The 16,580-nt window shown below is 45.9% G+C and overlaps 2 protein-coding genes and 1 long non-coding RNA gene across 3 annotated transcripts in view; 1 reads left to right on the forward strand and 2 right to left on the reverse strand.

Moving 5' to 3' along the window:
- LOC147233193 (GDP-Man:Man(3)GlcNAc(2)-PP-Dol alpha-1,2-mannosyltransferase-like) lies at positions 1–7,926 on the forward strand. The gene is made up of 6 exons (XM_086147774.1): positions 1–124; positions 669–890; positions 3,985–4,187; positions 4,386–4,554; positions 4,727–5,361; positions 6,196–7,926. Exons 1-6 carry the CDS (start codon positions 45–47, stop codon positions 6,477–6,479), a joined length of 1,593 nt encoding a protein of 530 aa, XP_086003900.1. The 5' UTR covers positions 1–44; the 3' UTR covers positions 6,480–7,926.
- Positions 3,726–6,323, reverse strand: LOC147233194 (uncharacterized). The gene is made up of 3 exons (XR_015106255.1): positions 4,618–6,323; positions 4,383–4,525; positions 3,726–4,199 (listed from the first exon to the last, which is right to left on the reverse strand). It is a non-coding gene; the product is annotated as an uncharacterized LOC147233194 (long non-coding RNA).
- Positions 7,365–16,580, reverse strand: part of nek5 (NIMA related kinase 5) — a 23,118-nt gene continuing 13,902 nt past the window's right edge. Inside the window, exons 14-22 of the mRNA XM_086147775.1 lie at positions 12,459–12,537; positions 11,267–11,380; positions 10,915–11,007; positions 10,687–10,782; positions 10,492–10,569; positions 9,297–9,443; positions 9,043–9,217; positions 8,030–8,252; positions 7,365–7,560 (exon numbers count right to left, since the gene is read on the reverse strand). Coding sequence (XP_086003901.1) covers positions 7,374–7,560; positions 8,030–8,252; positions 9,043–9,217; positions 9,297–9,443; positions 10,492–10,569; positions 10,687–10,782; positions 10,915–11,007; positions 11,267–11,380; positions 12,459–12,537 — 1,192 coding nt within the window. The 3' untranslated portion in view covers positions 7,365–7,373. The remainder of the gene's footprint in view (positions 7,561–8,029; positions 8,253–9,042; positions 9,218–9,296; positions 9,444–10,491; positions 10,570–10,686; positions 10,783–10,914; positions 11,008–11,266; positions 11,381–12,458; positions 12,538–16,580) is intronic.

A 16,580-nucleotide genomic window follows, 5' to 3' on the forward strand; every position in this document is an offset into this window, starting at 1 on the left:
ATTCTCATAGGTCGTAGTGGTCCGTGGAGTGTTTTGCTGTCAAAATGGAGGAGCACGGATACTACCACGGAAACCACCACCACCATCATCACAGCCTCGCCCCGTGTTTCTGTGATTTAATGCGGTAAATTTCGCCACCAAGCCTCGTCTCGAACAGTAATTCGTCGTCCCCGGAAAAAACCTGATATTTCGTTTTCAGAGAGCCAAGTTGACGTTAGCCTATCTAGAAGCTAGCTGGCTAAGCTAAATACGCCAACGTTTTGTGCATTTCACTTGTATCTCTTTCGTCGCTGTTGATTTAATTACTTTCACAAATACTGAAAAAGTTAATATGATTTCTAAATTTGAAGTTTGGTAAATAATGTAAAAAAGCAATAATTATTCAGAATATATATTTATATATTGCATCTACCTAATTTAAAATGGGACTTGTAATGTTGACATTTTATCTCTGGATAAACAGCGGTTTGTGCAACATTGCTAGTATCTTGAAGACCTTTTGATAATAATTCAACATAAAACAAGTTTGGGAGTGCGGTTTATAAATTACATAATGATTGGGGTATAAGTACCATCATTTATTTGAATGAAAATAATAACTTGAGAATTAAGTTCCCTCAAAACCATCTCTACTTTTTATAAATATGGCTCCCCCTCCCTCCCCCCAGACTGCTGTGGTCCCTGGTCCTACCATGTATGTACCTCAGCCTGCTGCTGACCCTGGTCCTGCTGCTGCTCCTGCTGGGGATCCGCGTGTGGCTGCAGAGTCGCCAGAGGGCCCGCCGCGCCCAGGATGGCGGGCCCACGGTGGCTTTCTTCCATCCATACTGCAACGCTGGTGGAGGAGGGGAGCGTGTCCTCTGGTGCTCTCTGAAAGCCCTCATGCGACGGTACGTCGTCTCAGCAAAGTCCTAGACTAATAGTCCTCTCCTCAGCAGCAAGTTAAGGTTTAATGGTTGTGATTACCAACCCTGCTGGAACTGGAAACAATAACTATTGTAGTATTGCTAATGTTGACTTTAAAAACAAAGAGAACAACTTAACTTGGTGCACTTACACCTGTACTTGTGGCTATGCAGTTATTCTTTTGTAAATTAAGGAGGTAGTTAGCTTTAATTATAAAAGATATCTTCTGGATTTTTTATGCAGAAGCAAAATATTCAAAAAGCAGGTTTCCTGGTCTCACTCTGCAGATTAAGGATCTGTGATATAAGATATGCAAAAGCCCATAGAACAGTGAAAAATGTGTGATATAAAATTCTATCTTTGTATTCTTAATCCGTGATTCCATCCATCCATCCCTCCTCCACTGCTCATCTGGTGTTGGGTCTTGAGGGCAGCAGCTAGAGCAGTGAGGCCCAGACCCCCATCTCCCCTGCCTTGGTGTCCTTCAGGGGGACCCTTAGGCATTCCACACCCAGGACAGCTAAAGACCTAGTTCCTCCACTGTGTCCTTGGTCTTCCCCAATCGGCTGTGAACCGCTCCAGTGAGAGCTGGAGATCATGGCCTGATTAAGCTAACAGCACCACATCATCTGCAAAAAGCAGAGACTTTGGCCACCAAACTGGATCCCTTTGACGCCCTGGCTGTGCCTAGAAATTCTATCCATAAAAGCTATGAGCAGAATCTGTGACAGCCCTGGCGTATTCCAACTCTCACCGGAAATGGGTCCGATTTACAACCGGCAATGCAGACCCAGCACCAAATCCTATCATACAGGGACTGAAAAGCCCATATAAGGTTTTGTACCCCATATTCCCGGAGCACTCCCCGCAGGATTGTCCACGGGACATGGTCGAATGCCTTCTCTAGATTCACAAAACACTTGTGGACTGGTTGGTCAAATTCCCATCCCCTTTGAGGACCCTGCTGAGGGTATAGAGCTACTCCACTGATCCATGGCCAGGATGAAAACACACTGCTTCTCCTGGATCTGAGGTTCAACGACCTGATGGACAATCTCCTCTAGCACCGCTGAGTAAACCTTACCAGGAAGGCTGAGGGGTGTGATCCCCCTGTATTTGGAGCACAACCTCTGATCCCTCTGACCCATCTTTTTAAAAAGGGGGATCACCCCGGTCTGCCAGTCCAGTGGCATCCACACAATGCACAGAGGCCTTTCAGCCAGGACAGCCCTACAGCCTCCAGAGCCCTGAGGAGCCCAGGGCGGACCACATCCAGACCCGAAGCCTCGCTACTGAAGAGCTTTTTGACTGCTTCAGCAACTTCAGCCCCGGAAATAGATGTGACCGCTCCAGAGTCCCCGGCCCGCATTCCTCATCGGGAAGCATTCCAACGGGGTTGAGGAGGTCTCGGAAGTATTCCTTCCACTGATCTATAACGTTTTAGGCACCATTGGAGCCAGCTCACCACCAGGCGGTGATCAGTTGACAGTTCCGCCCCTCTCTTCACCTGAGTGTCCAGGACATGCAGTCGCAAGTCTGATGATATGACCACAAGGTCAATCAAAGAACTGTGGCCTAAGGTGTGTTGGTGCCAAGTGCACATATGGACACCTTTTTTCCTGAACATGGTGTTTGTTATGGACAATCTGTGACGAGCACAGAAGTCCAATTACAAAACACAGCTTGGAATCAAATCACGCCCTTCCAAGTCGCACTGTCGTTGCCCATGTGTGCGTTGAAGTTTCCCAGTCGAATGTCCCCGGTCAGAGAGCTCTCTATTAGCCCCGCTAGTCAGAGCCCGTCCCACCACCTGAAGGCGGAGAGAGGCTACCCTCTCGTTCACAAGGTTGAACTTCACCGTGCAGGCGTCGAGACAGAGGGCAGTCAATATGCCCACACCTTCCTGGTGCCTCTCACCGGGGGCAACTCTAAAATAAAAAAAAAAGAGTCCAGCCCCTCTGGAGAGGCCTAGTTCCAGACCCCACGTTGTGTGTTGAGGTGAGTCCGACTACATCCAGTCGGAATCTCTCAGCCTCACGCACCAGCTCGTGCGCCTCCCCTGCCAGAGAGGTGACGTTCCATGTTCCAAGAGCCATCTTCTGCAGCCGAGGATCGGACGGCCATGGTCCCCTGCTCCTTTTACTCCCCAGCTCACACCGCATGACCCCCTTGGCCACAGGAAGGGCCAAGGGGAAGAGGGACCCATGTTGTTCCTTTGGGTTGTGCCTGGCTGGGCCCCATGGGTGAAGGCCCTGCTACCAGGCGCTCATCACAGAGCCCCGCCCCTGGGCCTGGCTCCGGGGGTGGGCCCTAGTGACCCGCGTCCAGGCAAGGGAAAACTGGGTCCAATCATTGTCTTCTTCATGGGGGTCTCCTGAGCCACACTTTGTGTGGTTTCTCACCTTGGACCTGTTTGCCTTGGGTGACCCCTGCAGGGGCATAAAGATCCCGACAACATAGCTCCCAGGATCACTGGGACACGTGAACCCCTCCACCACGGTCAGGTGGCAGCTCACGGAGGGGATGTATTTTCATATATTTATTATTTCAATTATTTTATTGTAAAATAAGCGTTGCCAAGGGTGGCCAGCAACCAGAGCATGGTATTCTGTGTCCTGGGCTCTGATTGGCAAAGCGATCATAGCATCTTTCTCTAGCGCGCAATCACTGTTTGTTTACTAGTACAGGAAGTGTTTATAAGAGTATGGGAAAGGTAAATAAAAGTGATGGGGGAAAGGTCATTAAAGCTCTAAGTATATATAGATAATAAAACAAAAAATGCGGTTGCTATATTGCAGATTTTTCTTTATTATCGCTGGTTCTGGAACGTAACCCCTGTGATAAACAAGGGACTTCTGTACATCACATTTTCAGCTGACCAGCTCTTGATAACTATCGTGCAGTGTTTTGTTTTTTTTTTGTTTTTTTTTTAGAATCTTGTTTTGTGATGTTACAGTGATAAACAGTGATACATCCTTATTAAATTGTCACATAAGATCCCTTAAGTTCACTGCATTATAGTTCGACACAGAAACTTAAACAGATGTTGCCTCCCCCCTCCCTCTTTCTGCAAGACAGATACCCGAGCGTGTCCTTCGTGGTTTACACCGGTGACCAGGGAGTTACTGGCGAGCAGATTCTGGAACGAGCTCGACTGCGTTTCAACATCACGCTTCCCCGGCCCGTCACCTTCATCTTCTTGCGCCATCGCGGGCTGGTGGAGGCGGCATCTTACCCCCACTTCACCCTGCTGGGCCAGAGCGCCGGCTCCATGTTCCTTGGTGAGAAGCAATCTGTTTAAAAAAATACAATAGCGGTACATGAAGTTATATTCTATATATAATCTATGAGTATACAAGTAATTTCTTAGGGAATCCAGAGTTTGTGTGTCTCATCACAATGTGAAGTGCAGCTCTGAGTTTCGGTGCTGATGTGTGTGTGTGTGCGCGTGTGTGCGCATGTGTGTACGTACATACCAGGCTGGGAAGCTCTGACAACTCTCGTCCCGGATCTTTACGTGGACTCAATGGGCTACGCCTTCACGCTGCCCATCTTCCGCTACCTGGGGGGCTGTATGGTGGCGAGCTACGTCCACTATCCCACGGTCAGCACCGACATGCTGTCGGTGGTCAGAGAGAGGAACCCAAGGTGAGACACACACACACACACACAGCAGGATATCTAAGCTTTTGGAAGTGCAGTTGAAATTACCCGGGGATGAAAAGTCGTTGTCTTGTGAATGGATTACTTGATTCTTGATGTTTGTTTGGGTCTTAATTCAATGAAAACCCATGTCCTCTTGTATCCCTCTGTCCTCCAGCTTTAACAATGCCGACTTCATCTCGCGAAACCCGATCCTGAGTGCGGCGAAGGTGCTGTATTATTGCTGCTTCGCCCTGCTGTACGGCTTGGCCGGCTCCTGCAGCGATGTCGTCATGGTGAACTCCACCTGGACGCTGGGACACATACTGGCGCTGTGGCGCTCCCCGAGCCGGACCAGCGTTGTTTACCCGCCCTGCGACGTCAGAGCGTTCCTGGACGTCCCGCTGGAGGACGAGGACGAAGACGACTCGGAGGAGGGCTGGGAAAAGCTGGGGCGGGAGCTGGGAAGCGAAACGGAGGGAGCGGGAGACAGGAAGTGCCATTCCATTGTGTCGGTGGGTCAGTTCCGGCCTGAGAAGGATCACCGGCTGCAGATAAAAGCGTTTTGCAAGCTGCTGGACAGGAGGGGCGGGGGTCCCGGAGGCCGGGAATCCCTGCGGCTTGTGCTAATCGGCGGCTGCAGGAATGCAGAGGATGAGGAGAGGGTGCTGATGCTGCGGGGTCTCTGCCAGGAGTTGGGCGTGGAGGACCGTGTCGACTTCAGGCTCAACGTGCCGTTCGAGGAGCTGAAGAGAGGCCTGGTGGACGCCACCATCGGTCTGCACACCATGTGGAACGAACACTTCGGAATCGGTGAGAAGCAGCGGCAGAACTACTTTCACTTTATCTTATACTTGAGAACAATCAGGCTTTGGATTTTACAAAATGACAGCTATTTGAGTTAAGAATCATCTGGATTGCGGCACAGCTAAATTCCCCTTCAATGTCCCAAGGTCTTTTCGAGGCAACTTAAAATAAATAATTGAGATGACTACTTTCCAATGTACAAATTTTTCTCCCTTAATTCAGAGGAAGTCAATTAGTGAATGAGAATGCTGTTTGCCTTAGATTAACCAGATTAGCAGACAAAAAAATGAAGTTATAAGAGGGTTCTCAGTTCCCATGTCGCACTTCCTGTTCTGCTCCGATTATAATTAGGCGCAGAGCCATGCATACTTATCATAAGGCTTCTGGATTGAGATCACGCAGAAATGCAACGGGAAATTAAATCATGAACATTTGGAACGTTGAGTTTGGACACACAGAGCAAAGAAACATCAGTCCCGTTGAGTTTCTTTTATGCAAATGAGGTCGAATGAAACTTAAAAACAGTCAAAACCAGAACCGGAAGATGCAGGGAGTCACACTTGAAATGAAAAGCCCCTGCGGTAACCTTTTACTGTTGAAAGTCAAATCTAAAAATTTAAACTAGATTTTAAAATGCACAATGTCACAGTAATAGCGCTGGATTTCCCGCATGTATGTTGTCAATTCTGTGAAGATAATGAGCCGTTGAAAACACTGATAAATTAATTCAGCTTGCTAACTTGCTAGGACTTTAAGTGTGAAATGCTAGCAGTGGGACATTGGTATGCCTTTTTTTACCCGTGTGTGTGTGTGTGTGTGTGTATGTATGTGTGTGTGCAGGCGTGGTGGAGTGCATGGCTGCGGGCACCATCGTTCTGGCCCACAAGTCCGGTGGACCGAAGCTCGACATTGTGGTCCCATACGAGGGTCAACAGACTGGCTTCTTGGCGGACAGCGAGGACAGCTACGCCGCCGCCATGGAAACCATCCTATCCCTGACACCGGCAGCTCGAATGGAGATACGACGCAACGCCCGTCGCTCCGTGCAACGGTTCTCCGACCAGGAGTTTGAGGTCTGTTTCTTGGCTGCGACAGAAACTCTGCTGAGTAAATTGGAGCGATAAAAACAGACGCCCGGCGTGTTTTGTAAAGCTGCGTGCGGTCGGAGGTCGATCAGGTCAACATCCGCTGTCAAAAAAACGTGCTTAAAGCTGTTAGTGAACAGATAGTTCTGGTGTAAGCCCGGTTTCTCCGCTTAATGGGCGTAAATTAGTAATAAGGGATGAAAATAATCAGAGCAAGAAAGCTGGAACTCACAAACGCTAAATTTGTCCGTGATGTTCACCCAGTGTTAAAACATATCCAGGACGGTCCCGGTGCACGCAGCAAATTTCGTATCGCACGGAAAGACCATCGGGATAATGGGTTTCTTGGCCGGGGATGGAACACCTGACAGCTTCAGCATCCTCGTCCTCAACCTTTCAGAGCTCTTCTTTTAAGCACTCGCTGTTGCTCCTTCATCAACCCCCTCTTCTAGAACTTCTATATTCCCTCTTGACTCCCATCAAGTCTTGAAGGCTTTTGTCGTGATTGTCAGTTATAAATAACGGCGATCGTTGTTGTTGTTTTTTTTTCTACGGTGCTGCCAGTTGAAGAAACGCGGTCTTTACTTGGTGTCTTTTCAGAAGCCCACTGTGTTTGGGTTCAATGCCGACCAGATTAACTGATTGTAAATGTTACATTCCTTGTGATTAGATCCAGGCATGGAAGGATGATCATTTGTGACATGTTGTGAAAAATATATATTATTAATATTTAAATCTGTGCTTACAGATAGACCAAAATCTGTTCAATTTTTGTTCATCTCAAGAGTGGGTATTGTTGAAGGGACAAGACGGTTTCAGTCACGGTTGTGATCCGTCTTTGCCGTCACTTTTAAGCTAAATAAAGCAAACAGATGCACACAGAATAAAGAACTGAAAACCCGATGGTTTCCGAGGGAGGATTTGGGGGGCGTTTCATATCGTGTCGTCTGTCTGGGACTCGCCTGGACACTCGAACCTAACAATGTCGTCACTGCACGGCTGTTCCATTTCGTGCGGCGTCTGAGGACCTGCCGAATCCCCGGTATCCTCCAGGAATAACAGGTTTCTCATGGAGTCGGCCACCTCCTCTCTCAGCTCGTCCTCTGACTCCTCAAAGTTCCTGAGGAGAGGAAAAGCAGATTGAAACTATCTGGAAAACGTTTTACGACAAAATGGGAATATCCAGGATATGATGAACCAAGGCGGTCAGATTTAAAGACATTTTCAAGGAGGGTCATCTCAGTTGCATGAAATTGTGTGTAGAAAATACACACAAACAGACCTTGTGTTTGATTCACTTTAATGACAACCGAACCTTTCGAGTGCATTTCCCCCCTTTTTTTCCGCTATGTGAGACCAAAATATGAAACATTTCGTAAGATCAAAATCTGTAGCTGAAGGGGAAGTTGGGAGTAGTAGTTGTGCACGTAATCCTGGAAAAAAGTGAATGTTATTTAATTAAAGTATGAATACTTCTAAACAGCAATTTGTTTTTGTTTTTTTTTAATTTTAATATTTTTAGTTGTAAATTTTATAATGCTGATCAAGATCAAATGTGCACCCGTTAGCAGCCGAGTGTGTTCACGTACGTGTCTTCGTCGTCCGACCTCGGCTCCAGGCGCTCTTCGTCCATTTCCACATCAGATTCTTCATCTCCTGCTTCATCCACTGAGTCCCACGGCGACGGTGGTCCAGCTGTCGCCGTCACAGAGTCTGACGCGGACGATGCAAAGTCGGCCTGAGCGAGGGCGTCAAGCAAAGATGCGGGGGATCCTTCCACCCACTGCCTGCGACCCTCCTCTTCCTCTTCACCTGCAGGCACAGTGACATCATGGAGAAAGCCGCGTTTCACCATTCACGATTTTAAGCTGCAAACATGCAGCGAAGGTCAGGGGTTGGCAACCTTTATCACCCATTTCTCCACAGTAAAGAAAACACCAAGAGCCATACGACCCTTTTGAAATTTAAAATGAATTAACACGGCATATGATGTTTTTTTTTTGCCTTTATGCTTATAATTAATATATGTGTTGCATTTTTTTAAATCAGTGAACAACTGCAGAATAACAAAATTAGATACTCAATACTCAAGATACTCAATGCGTATTGGAGTCCTTCTTGTATTTATGAGCGAAAAAATTTAAATTATCTACCGGCAGCAATCCAAAAATGCCATCGTCTCTGTGTGCTGTCATCCTACTACCGAGTGCAGAAAGAGCAACGAGCAACAAAAGTATTTTAACATGTTTTAACATTATTTACAAGATCACCATAATCTTCAAATTTCAAAATGAACAAACTAGAAATTAAATCAATTTAAATACATGTTAATTTCAGACGGATCAAAGAGCTGCCTGAGTTGCTGACTCCTGTCTTTGGTAAAAGACATATGTGGGAATACATTTTATAGCTTTGTGTGATTGTTTACAAAAGTATTTACCCGTTTTTGTTTTGTTTTTTTTTAAGATATTTTTTCGGCTTATGATAAAATATTAAATATTGCTAGTTATCTTTCGGGCCCTTTATATGGGAGTTTCAAAATGTTGTCAGAAAAAAAAAAAAAAATCTATATATGTGTATATATTTTTTCTTTTTGCCGCACCTTGTTCAGCCTCCATCGAAGTGCTATAAACTGAAGTGACGTCCATGTTGGCGAGCACCTCCAGCAGAGTGCAAGGGGTCCTCTGGCTCCACCCTCTCTTCCCTTCTGTCCAATCATTCTGCTTCAACCTCTCCCCTTCCTGATCGCTCAGGATCTGGTTTAGCGCATCCACCTCCTGGAAGGGTCGGAGAGAGACATTTAAAAAAAAAAGGGTTTAAATTTGATTCCCGATTTTTGCGTTGCCAGTTTCTCACCAACACCTCCGGGCTCTCCTCGTCTTCCATCTCCTTGTCCCATCTCCTCGTGTCCTCCCATCTTTTCTCCAGCTTGTCTCCTCCCTCCTCCTCGCCGTGTTTCACCTCTTCTCCATCATCCAACCGGATCTCAAACATGATTCCCCTCTGCAGAAAGTACAACAAAACAAAGGGTTTTTGCAAGTTAAACTTTTCGGTATTTTAGCTCTACGGGTTATTTTGATGGGGAAAAAGCTATTTCCTTTTTTTGACTGTTTGTGTGCACAGAACAAAAGAGGAAGCAAAATTCAGAAATGAGCTTTTTGTAGAAAGATAATGGCCTCCTCCACACTCACAGTGACAATCACTGAAAATTGATAAAAACAGATGACGGTTAGCATTTCAACCTCAGGGCAGGACGGTCTTTGGCTCAATTCCGACAGGTTCTCTGGTTTCCTCCCACAGTCCAAAAACATGCTGCAGATGTGCCAGGATGTGTCAGAGAGAAAGTGAATGGTTGTATTTCTCTGTGCGAATGAATGGCTGGGTGAAGGTTTCTATGTCTGTATTGACCACCAGTGAGAGAGTGAATGTTTGCATGTCTGTGAATGGTTGTATGTCTTTAGGGTAAATGAATAAGAGGGTGAATAGCTGTATGTCTCTGTATGACGTGAATGAATTGTCTCTATTGGTGGTCCTGTGATTGACAGACGACCGGCCCAGGGTGAGCCCCGCCCCTTGCCCAGCTGAGATAGGCTCTGGCCCCCCAAACAGCCATGACTGCAGGATAAGCACTATTGATAATGAATGAATGAGTGAATTTGAAGAATATAAGTTTTCTACTTTTGTGGGCCAGCAATGTAAATCAGCTGGTCTCATGTAAACACAGTAGGTTTTCTTGGGTTCTCTGGTTTCCTCCCACAGTCCAGGAAATTGCAGAAGATTCTTTGAAGAACCTCCATTGCCAGGTGGATGGATGTATGAATGACAGGGTGAATGGTTATATATTTCTACATAACATATAAATGAGAGGGTGATTGTTTGTGTCTGTGTGTAGCCCTGTGATTGACAGGTGACTGGTCCAAGATGACAGTATGGGGCTCCAACCCCATGACCATCAGTACATGATAAAAGGTGTAGATAATGATTTTCTGCCTCTTTTGGGGCAGAGATTTAAGTCAGCAGGTTTCAGGTGAACTGGCAGGCGTGAGTTCACCTTGTCTTTGTGCTTTCCATCCACCTCTGTCCTGTCCAAGCTCTCCTCTCTGATCTGCTCCAAAGCCGCTTCCATGTCCTGACCAGAGTCACAAGAGATACTGAGATGTTTGTCCATGCAGGTGACTTCACCGTATGACAGGAGTTCAAATATCCATCAACAGTGATTATTCACAATGAGAGTATTCAAATTTACAGGCTGGGCTTCCTGCAGCTCCTTGCTGCCTCCTAGAGGTTCTTGATCTTTGGCCTTCACCACCACAAAGGTCCCTTCTTTCTGTAGAGCATGAACCTGCTTAAAGAGATGGTTATGACGTACGGAGATCTCGCTCTGCATCACTGCTTGTGGTAAAAATAAGGAAATGGCTGGATTTAAAAAACAAACACATTTAGCGGGTTTTTATCACTGTTACCATCGTCTTACCGGCGTGTGTGTCTCTGCTGCAGCCCGCTGCCTCATCTCTCTCATCTCCTGCTGATACTGTCGTCTGATTAGATCCAGCTGACGCAAGTACTCCTGCAAACACACACAGACACACACACACACACTACTTGGACATTCATGGGTGAACTCTAGAGTGACTATGAGGTTTGTGTACAGGTTTGTGCCTCTAGAGGAAGCCGTTTGTATTTGTGACTCCAGCAGTCGACGCTTTTGGGACTCAAGGGCCAAAATAAATCTAATAAGTCACACTTTAATGCAGAAATAACAGCGTGTTTTGATTTTGTTCACATTTCTGTTTATTGTTTCTAGGACGACAGGTGCAGGCTAGTACCTGCTGCCTCTCCTGCCGCTTGTCCTGAGGTGTGTGTTGAGGTACATGCCGCCCCTCGTCCCGGCCATGACCATGTTGTTTCCGGTCACCCTCGGCTGTACAAGGACGCAGACCCTGACCGCAAGAGAAAGAGGGGTTTCCATGTCACAAAAGTGGAGAATACAGAGGCGGCTGGCCCGCTAGGCAATATCGGATAATGCTAAGGGCGCTGTCGCCTCCAGAGGACGCCAAAAAATCCAGAAAAAATTCACCTTAAATATAATTATAGTACCTAATTTTTACTATTAACTCATCAAATGGAAAAGCTCACATTGATTCCCAATGCCCAATTAATATTGATAATGATAATACCAAATAGGTCTAATAAGGGTGCAAATTTATTGATGCAACCACTTGTATTCATTATTTATATTATTAATTTATTATTAAGAATAAGAATAATAACAACTTTATTTATCCCGAAGGACATTGTTGTGCCAGAGTTTCAAGTAAAACATAACAATAATAGATAATAGTAGGAAGGAAGGAGAAGAAGAAATACAAATAAAATATAAAGTGTCAAAGTTAAGGCTATAAAGTGTTTTAAGGTCTTAAGAATTAAGAAATTAAATTATTATTACCATTTAGTCACTCATTTACAGAACTTGTATTTTGAATAAAGGTATTCATATTGTATTTTTTTTTTTTGTATTTGAAAATTGAAATGTCATGTTATCTTATAAATCAAAGACAATGGTAAAAGCAATTTTATTTAACTTCTTTTGGAAGTGTTCGAGATGATGATGGAGGCAGGCGCCGTATGAAATCTTGTTCAAAATGCCACATTCGGTAGCTCTGGGAAAATACCAGAAAATCAACTTCTCTTTCTTTTTCTTTTTCTTTTTCTTTTGTTACACCTAACTGTGTTTTTCATGCTACCACTGGAGGACGCTAAAGTCTGCAAGCGAGTTTGGTTTTAGTTCTGTCTGAATGACGTTTACAAGTTTGTGTAATATCTTTATGGTTACCAAATTGGAAGCATGAAATGGATCCATCTGAGTGCCTGTGGGAGGTAAAACCATTTAACACCTCTGATTTTATATGAAAAATTAAACAATTAAACAGGAGTTTAGGAATGGAATGGTGTCTGGTTGGGTTTCCAGACGTAGGCTTAGGTATGTGGTGTATACACGAAGCTTGAGCATTTTCCTACCAGCTGCTTCTGGGCTCTCAGCTTGTACTGGCTGGCCTCCTGTCTCCGCTGAAGGTATTCACAGCGAGCTGCCGCCACTCTGTCGAACACAAAACGCAGCTGGAGACAGCAAGCGAGGAGCAGGACCTCGTAGCTACGGCTGCAGAACTCTTAGAGCATTGTCTTTGCGCTTGTAAACAAAAAGAGGTTAGCTGATAGTTAGCCTGCATGTGGTGTGTTTGTTTGTGGACTGCAATAGATACAATTTATATATCCAGTCTATATTTGTGGTGAAACAGGTGGCAGTCCGTGTGGGATGCAGGCAATCCAATCATCGCAGCATCACATTAGAAAATGAGTAAACGCGTTATCTTCTGGCTCGACTGTTTCCATCTACCTCAGCAATCCAGCTGAGTTACATGACCGATTCAGGCCAAATTCAGCTGTTACCACTGGAAACAAATATTGTGAAGGGAGTACAGGCTAGCCGTTCTTGCACAGTTTCTTTTAAATCCTTTTTTTTCATGAATCTTTTTAAGATAAGGTGAAAATCGCAATCTGCATCATCTTACCATCAGAGAAAATGTACTATACCACCATTCTTTCTTTGATTTCAAACTATTTGTGATAGGTATCGAAACCATGGTGAAGCTAACTGCTGGCCATCACTAAAGCTATTATGGATTCCATAACTTTTATTAGAGAGGAGACCTGCCTTCAGAGTGGTGTTTGTTTGTGACAGATTTTGAAACTGCGTTTTACAGTTGAAAGTCTGACAACAAAAGGGAATTCATCTAACATTATCTATGATGCCACAGAGCCATAAAATAAATTATGTTATAGGTTTGATGCGAACAGTCAGGTGGCAAAATCAAAGACATTCCTGCCATGAGTTCAATAATCTAACCCAAGAATACACATTTAAGTGTATTTAAGAGTGTAAAACTGTCTAAACTGTGTTAAAATGTATTTTCTGTATGATTCCAATCATTTTTTTTTTAGATTTTTGTTAAAAATCCCTGAATTTGTGCATTTCCAATTAGAACAGACACCCGAGGCATTGGCGAGGTAAGCTTCTCTTCAGCATGAGTTGTCCCACACAAAGTGGGCTGCGTGTTGCTTCTTGATTATATTTCTCAGTACATCACCAATATATTGCTTTTAGAAAGATTATATTATTATGTACCAATGTCTTTCAAGTAAGTGGGTGACAGAATTATTCCTGCTGATCGGTCAATAAACTGCAGAAAAAGTCATGAGGTGATTCAGACAATACTGTGCACATGAGCTCACAGGCGCTTGTTGCTGCTGTCCTTCTATAGGTAATACAGAATCAAATGAATAATATAAATAAAATAAGGGTGACTTTTACAACAAGGTAAGAGAGCTTTTCTTAGAGAAGGATAGGTGCATGGCCCTTCCGTGAGCTGCCCCCTTACTGTAGTGGAGGGGATGGCGTATCCCAGTGATCCTGGGAGCTATTTTGTCGGGTTCTTTATGCCCCTGGAGGGGTCACCCAAGGCAAACAGGTCCCGGGTGAGGGACAACATAAAGTGTGGCTCAGAAGACCCCCATGAAGAAGAAAATCATTGGACCCAGTTTTCCCTTACCGGGACACAGGTCACCAGGCCCCCCGCGGAGCCAGGCCTAGGGCTCGGAGGCAAGCGCCTCATGGCCGGGCCTTTACCAATGGGGCTTGGCTGGGCACAGCCCGAAGGAATGGCATGGGTCCATCTTCCCCTGGGCTCACCACCCACAGGAAGGGCAAAGGAGGTTGGGTGCACTGTGAGCTGGGCGGTAGCCAGAGCAGGGGACCTTGGCGGTCCAATCCTCGGCTACAGGAGCTGGCTCTTGGAGCATGGGATGTCACCTCTCTAATGGGGAAAGAGCCCAAGCTGGTACATGAGGCTGAGAGATTCCGACTAGATAGAGTCAGACTCACCTCGACACACAGCCTGGGGTCAGGAACCCGACTTCTTGAGAGGGGCTGGACTCTTTTTATTCTGGAGTTGCCGCCAGTGAGAGGCACCAGGCAGGTGTGGGGATATTGCTTGCCCCCCGTCTTGGCTCCTGCATGTTGGGATTCAACCCGGTGGACAAGAGGGTAGCCTCTTGTCACACTCCTCAGCCTCCCTGGTAAGGTCTATTCAGTGGCGCTGGAGAAGAGGTTCCGCTGGGTTGTTGAACCTCGGATCCAGGAGGAGCAGTGTGGTTATCGTCTTGGTCGTGGAACGGTGGACCAGCTCTAAACCCTCAGCAGGGTTCTTGAGGGGGCATGGGAGTTTGCCCAACCAGTCTACATGTGTTTTATGCACCTGGAGAAGGCATTTGTCAGTGTCCGCCGGAGTATGGGGTACTGGACCCTGTCCTACGGGCTGTTCAGTCCCTGTATGATCAGTGTTGGAGCTTGGTCTTCATTGCCGGATGTAAGTCGGACACGTTTCCGGTGAGAATTGGACTTCGTCAGGGCTGCCATTTGTCACTGATTCTGTTCATAACTTTTCTTGCCAGAATTTCTAGGCGCAGCCAAGGTGTTGAGGGGATCTGGTTTTGTGGCTGCAGGATCGAGTCTTTGCTTTTTGCAGATGATGTGGTTCTGTTGGCTTCATCGGGCCATGATCTCCACCTCTCACTGGAACGGTTCGCAGCCGAGTGGGGAAGGCCAAGGACACAGTGGAGGGACTAGATCTTTAGCTGTCCTGGGTGTGGAATGCCTAAGGGTCCACCCTGAAGGACACCAGCGGCCAGGATGAGGATGAGCACCTCCATATCCGAGACCATGGCGCTCAACCGGAAACGGGCGGCATGCCTACTCTGGGTCGGGGAAGAAGTGTTGCCCCAAGTGGAGGAGTTCAAGTGTCTGGGGGTCTTGTTCACGAGTGAAGAGAGGATTGGAGCGGGAGATCGATAAGCGGATTGGTGCGGCATCTGCAGAGATCTGGACTCTGTACCGGTCTGTTGTGGTGAAGAAGGAGCTGAGCCAAAAAGCAAAGCTATCAATTTACCACGCGATCTACGCTCCCACCTCCACCTATAGTCACGAGCTGTGGGTAGTGACCAAAAGAATGAGAAGCAGCCGAAATGAGTTACATCTGCAGGGTGGCTAGACTCTTAGTGATAGGGTGAGAAGTCCGGTCATCAGGGAGGTGCTCGGAGTAGCGCCGCTGCTCCTCCACATCAAGAGGAGTCCGATGAGGTGGCTCAAGCATCTGGTCAGGATGCCTCCTGGACGCCTCCGGGGGAGAATTTCCGGGCATGTCCATCTGGGAGGAGACCACGGGGAAGAACCAAGGACACGCTGGAGAGATTATGACTCCAGGCTGGCCTGGGAACACCTCGGGGTCCCCCCTGAGGAGCTGGACTATGTGGTGGTGGTGGTGGGGGGGAGGTCTGGGCCTCCCATCCATCCATCCAGGTGGATGGATGGATGGATGGATAGGCACATGGACTTTGTACACAAATAAAGTTAAGACCACCCATGTTTTTCAGTTTTATCAAAAAATTTGAGATGAAGCTATTAATACATTAAGTATTTGACCTTATGTGAATTACTCTTTCTTGTTATCCTCTTGATGAGCAACCTGTATTAAAACTGAATTAAAACTGTATTAAAACCCCATAACAATTTGAAAAAAACAAAAAAACAACATTGTCACTGAGTCATAATTAAAATTGTAAACTATTTTTCAAATAAGTATGAATTGTTGAAAACACATTTGCTCTATCTGTTGTCTCTTGCCATAACGGTCTTTCAAGGCCAAATATGTTTCTGTGTATGTTTGTGCTGGTGTGTGTGTGTGTGCGTGTGTGTGTCAGTGACAGAGAGAGAAACATTGATGTGATATGACACATTACCAGTTGTCAATAATACTATTTTAAGTAGTATTTACAGTATTTTCAGTCTATAAAATTGTATAGGAGTCAGTGCCTTACCAGCCTTGAACTTCACTCCACTCCACTGATTTCTACCAACCATTATGGGGAAATCTTTGCATATTATTTTTTATGAATCTGTTATTGGCTGGGTTAGACAAACACTATTTCATTAGCTTTAGGAAAAAACATAACTCTTTGGGTTAAAGGTCACCAACATCAGACCACTGTGTTGCACTACGTCGGCCCACCAGTGGGACGTGCACGGTC

The sequence above is a fragment of the Fistularia commersonii genome, chromosome 6, assembly GCF_037954325.1.
Source record: "Fistularia commersonii isolate RoL2024-O1a breed Wild chromosome 6, RoL_Fcom_v1.0, whole genome shotgun sequence".
Lineage (NCBI taxonomy): Eukaryota > Metazoa > Chordata > Actinopteri > Syngnathiformes > Fistulariidae > Fistularia > Fistularia commersonii.

Bases quoted from the DNA above. Each gene is read 5' to 3' on its own strand.
- LOC147233193 (XM_086147774.1), top strand. From the start codon at position 45: ATGGAGGAGCACGGATACTACCACGGAAACCACCACCACCATCATCAC. The intron at 891-3,984 runs GTACGTCGTCTC...TCTGCAAGACAG, and splicing joins CTGAAAGCCCTCATGCGACG to ATACCCGAGCGTGTCCTTCG. The intron at 4,188-4,385 runs GTGAGAAGCAAT...CGTACATACCAG, and splicing joins CGCCGGCTCCATGTTCCTTG to GCTGGGAAGCTCTGACAACT.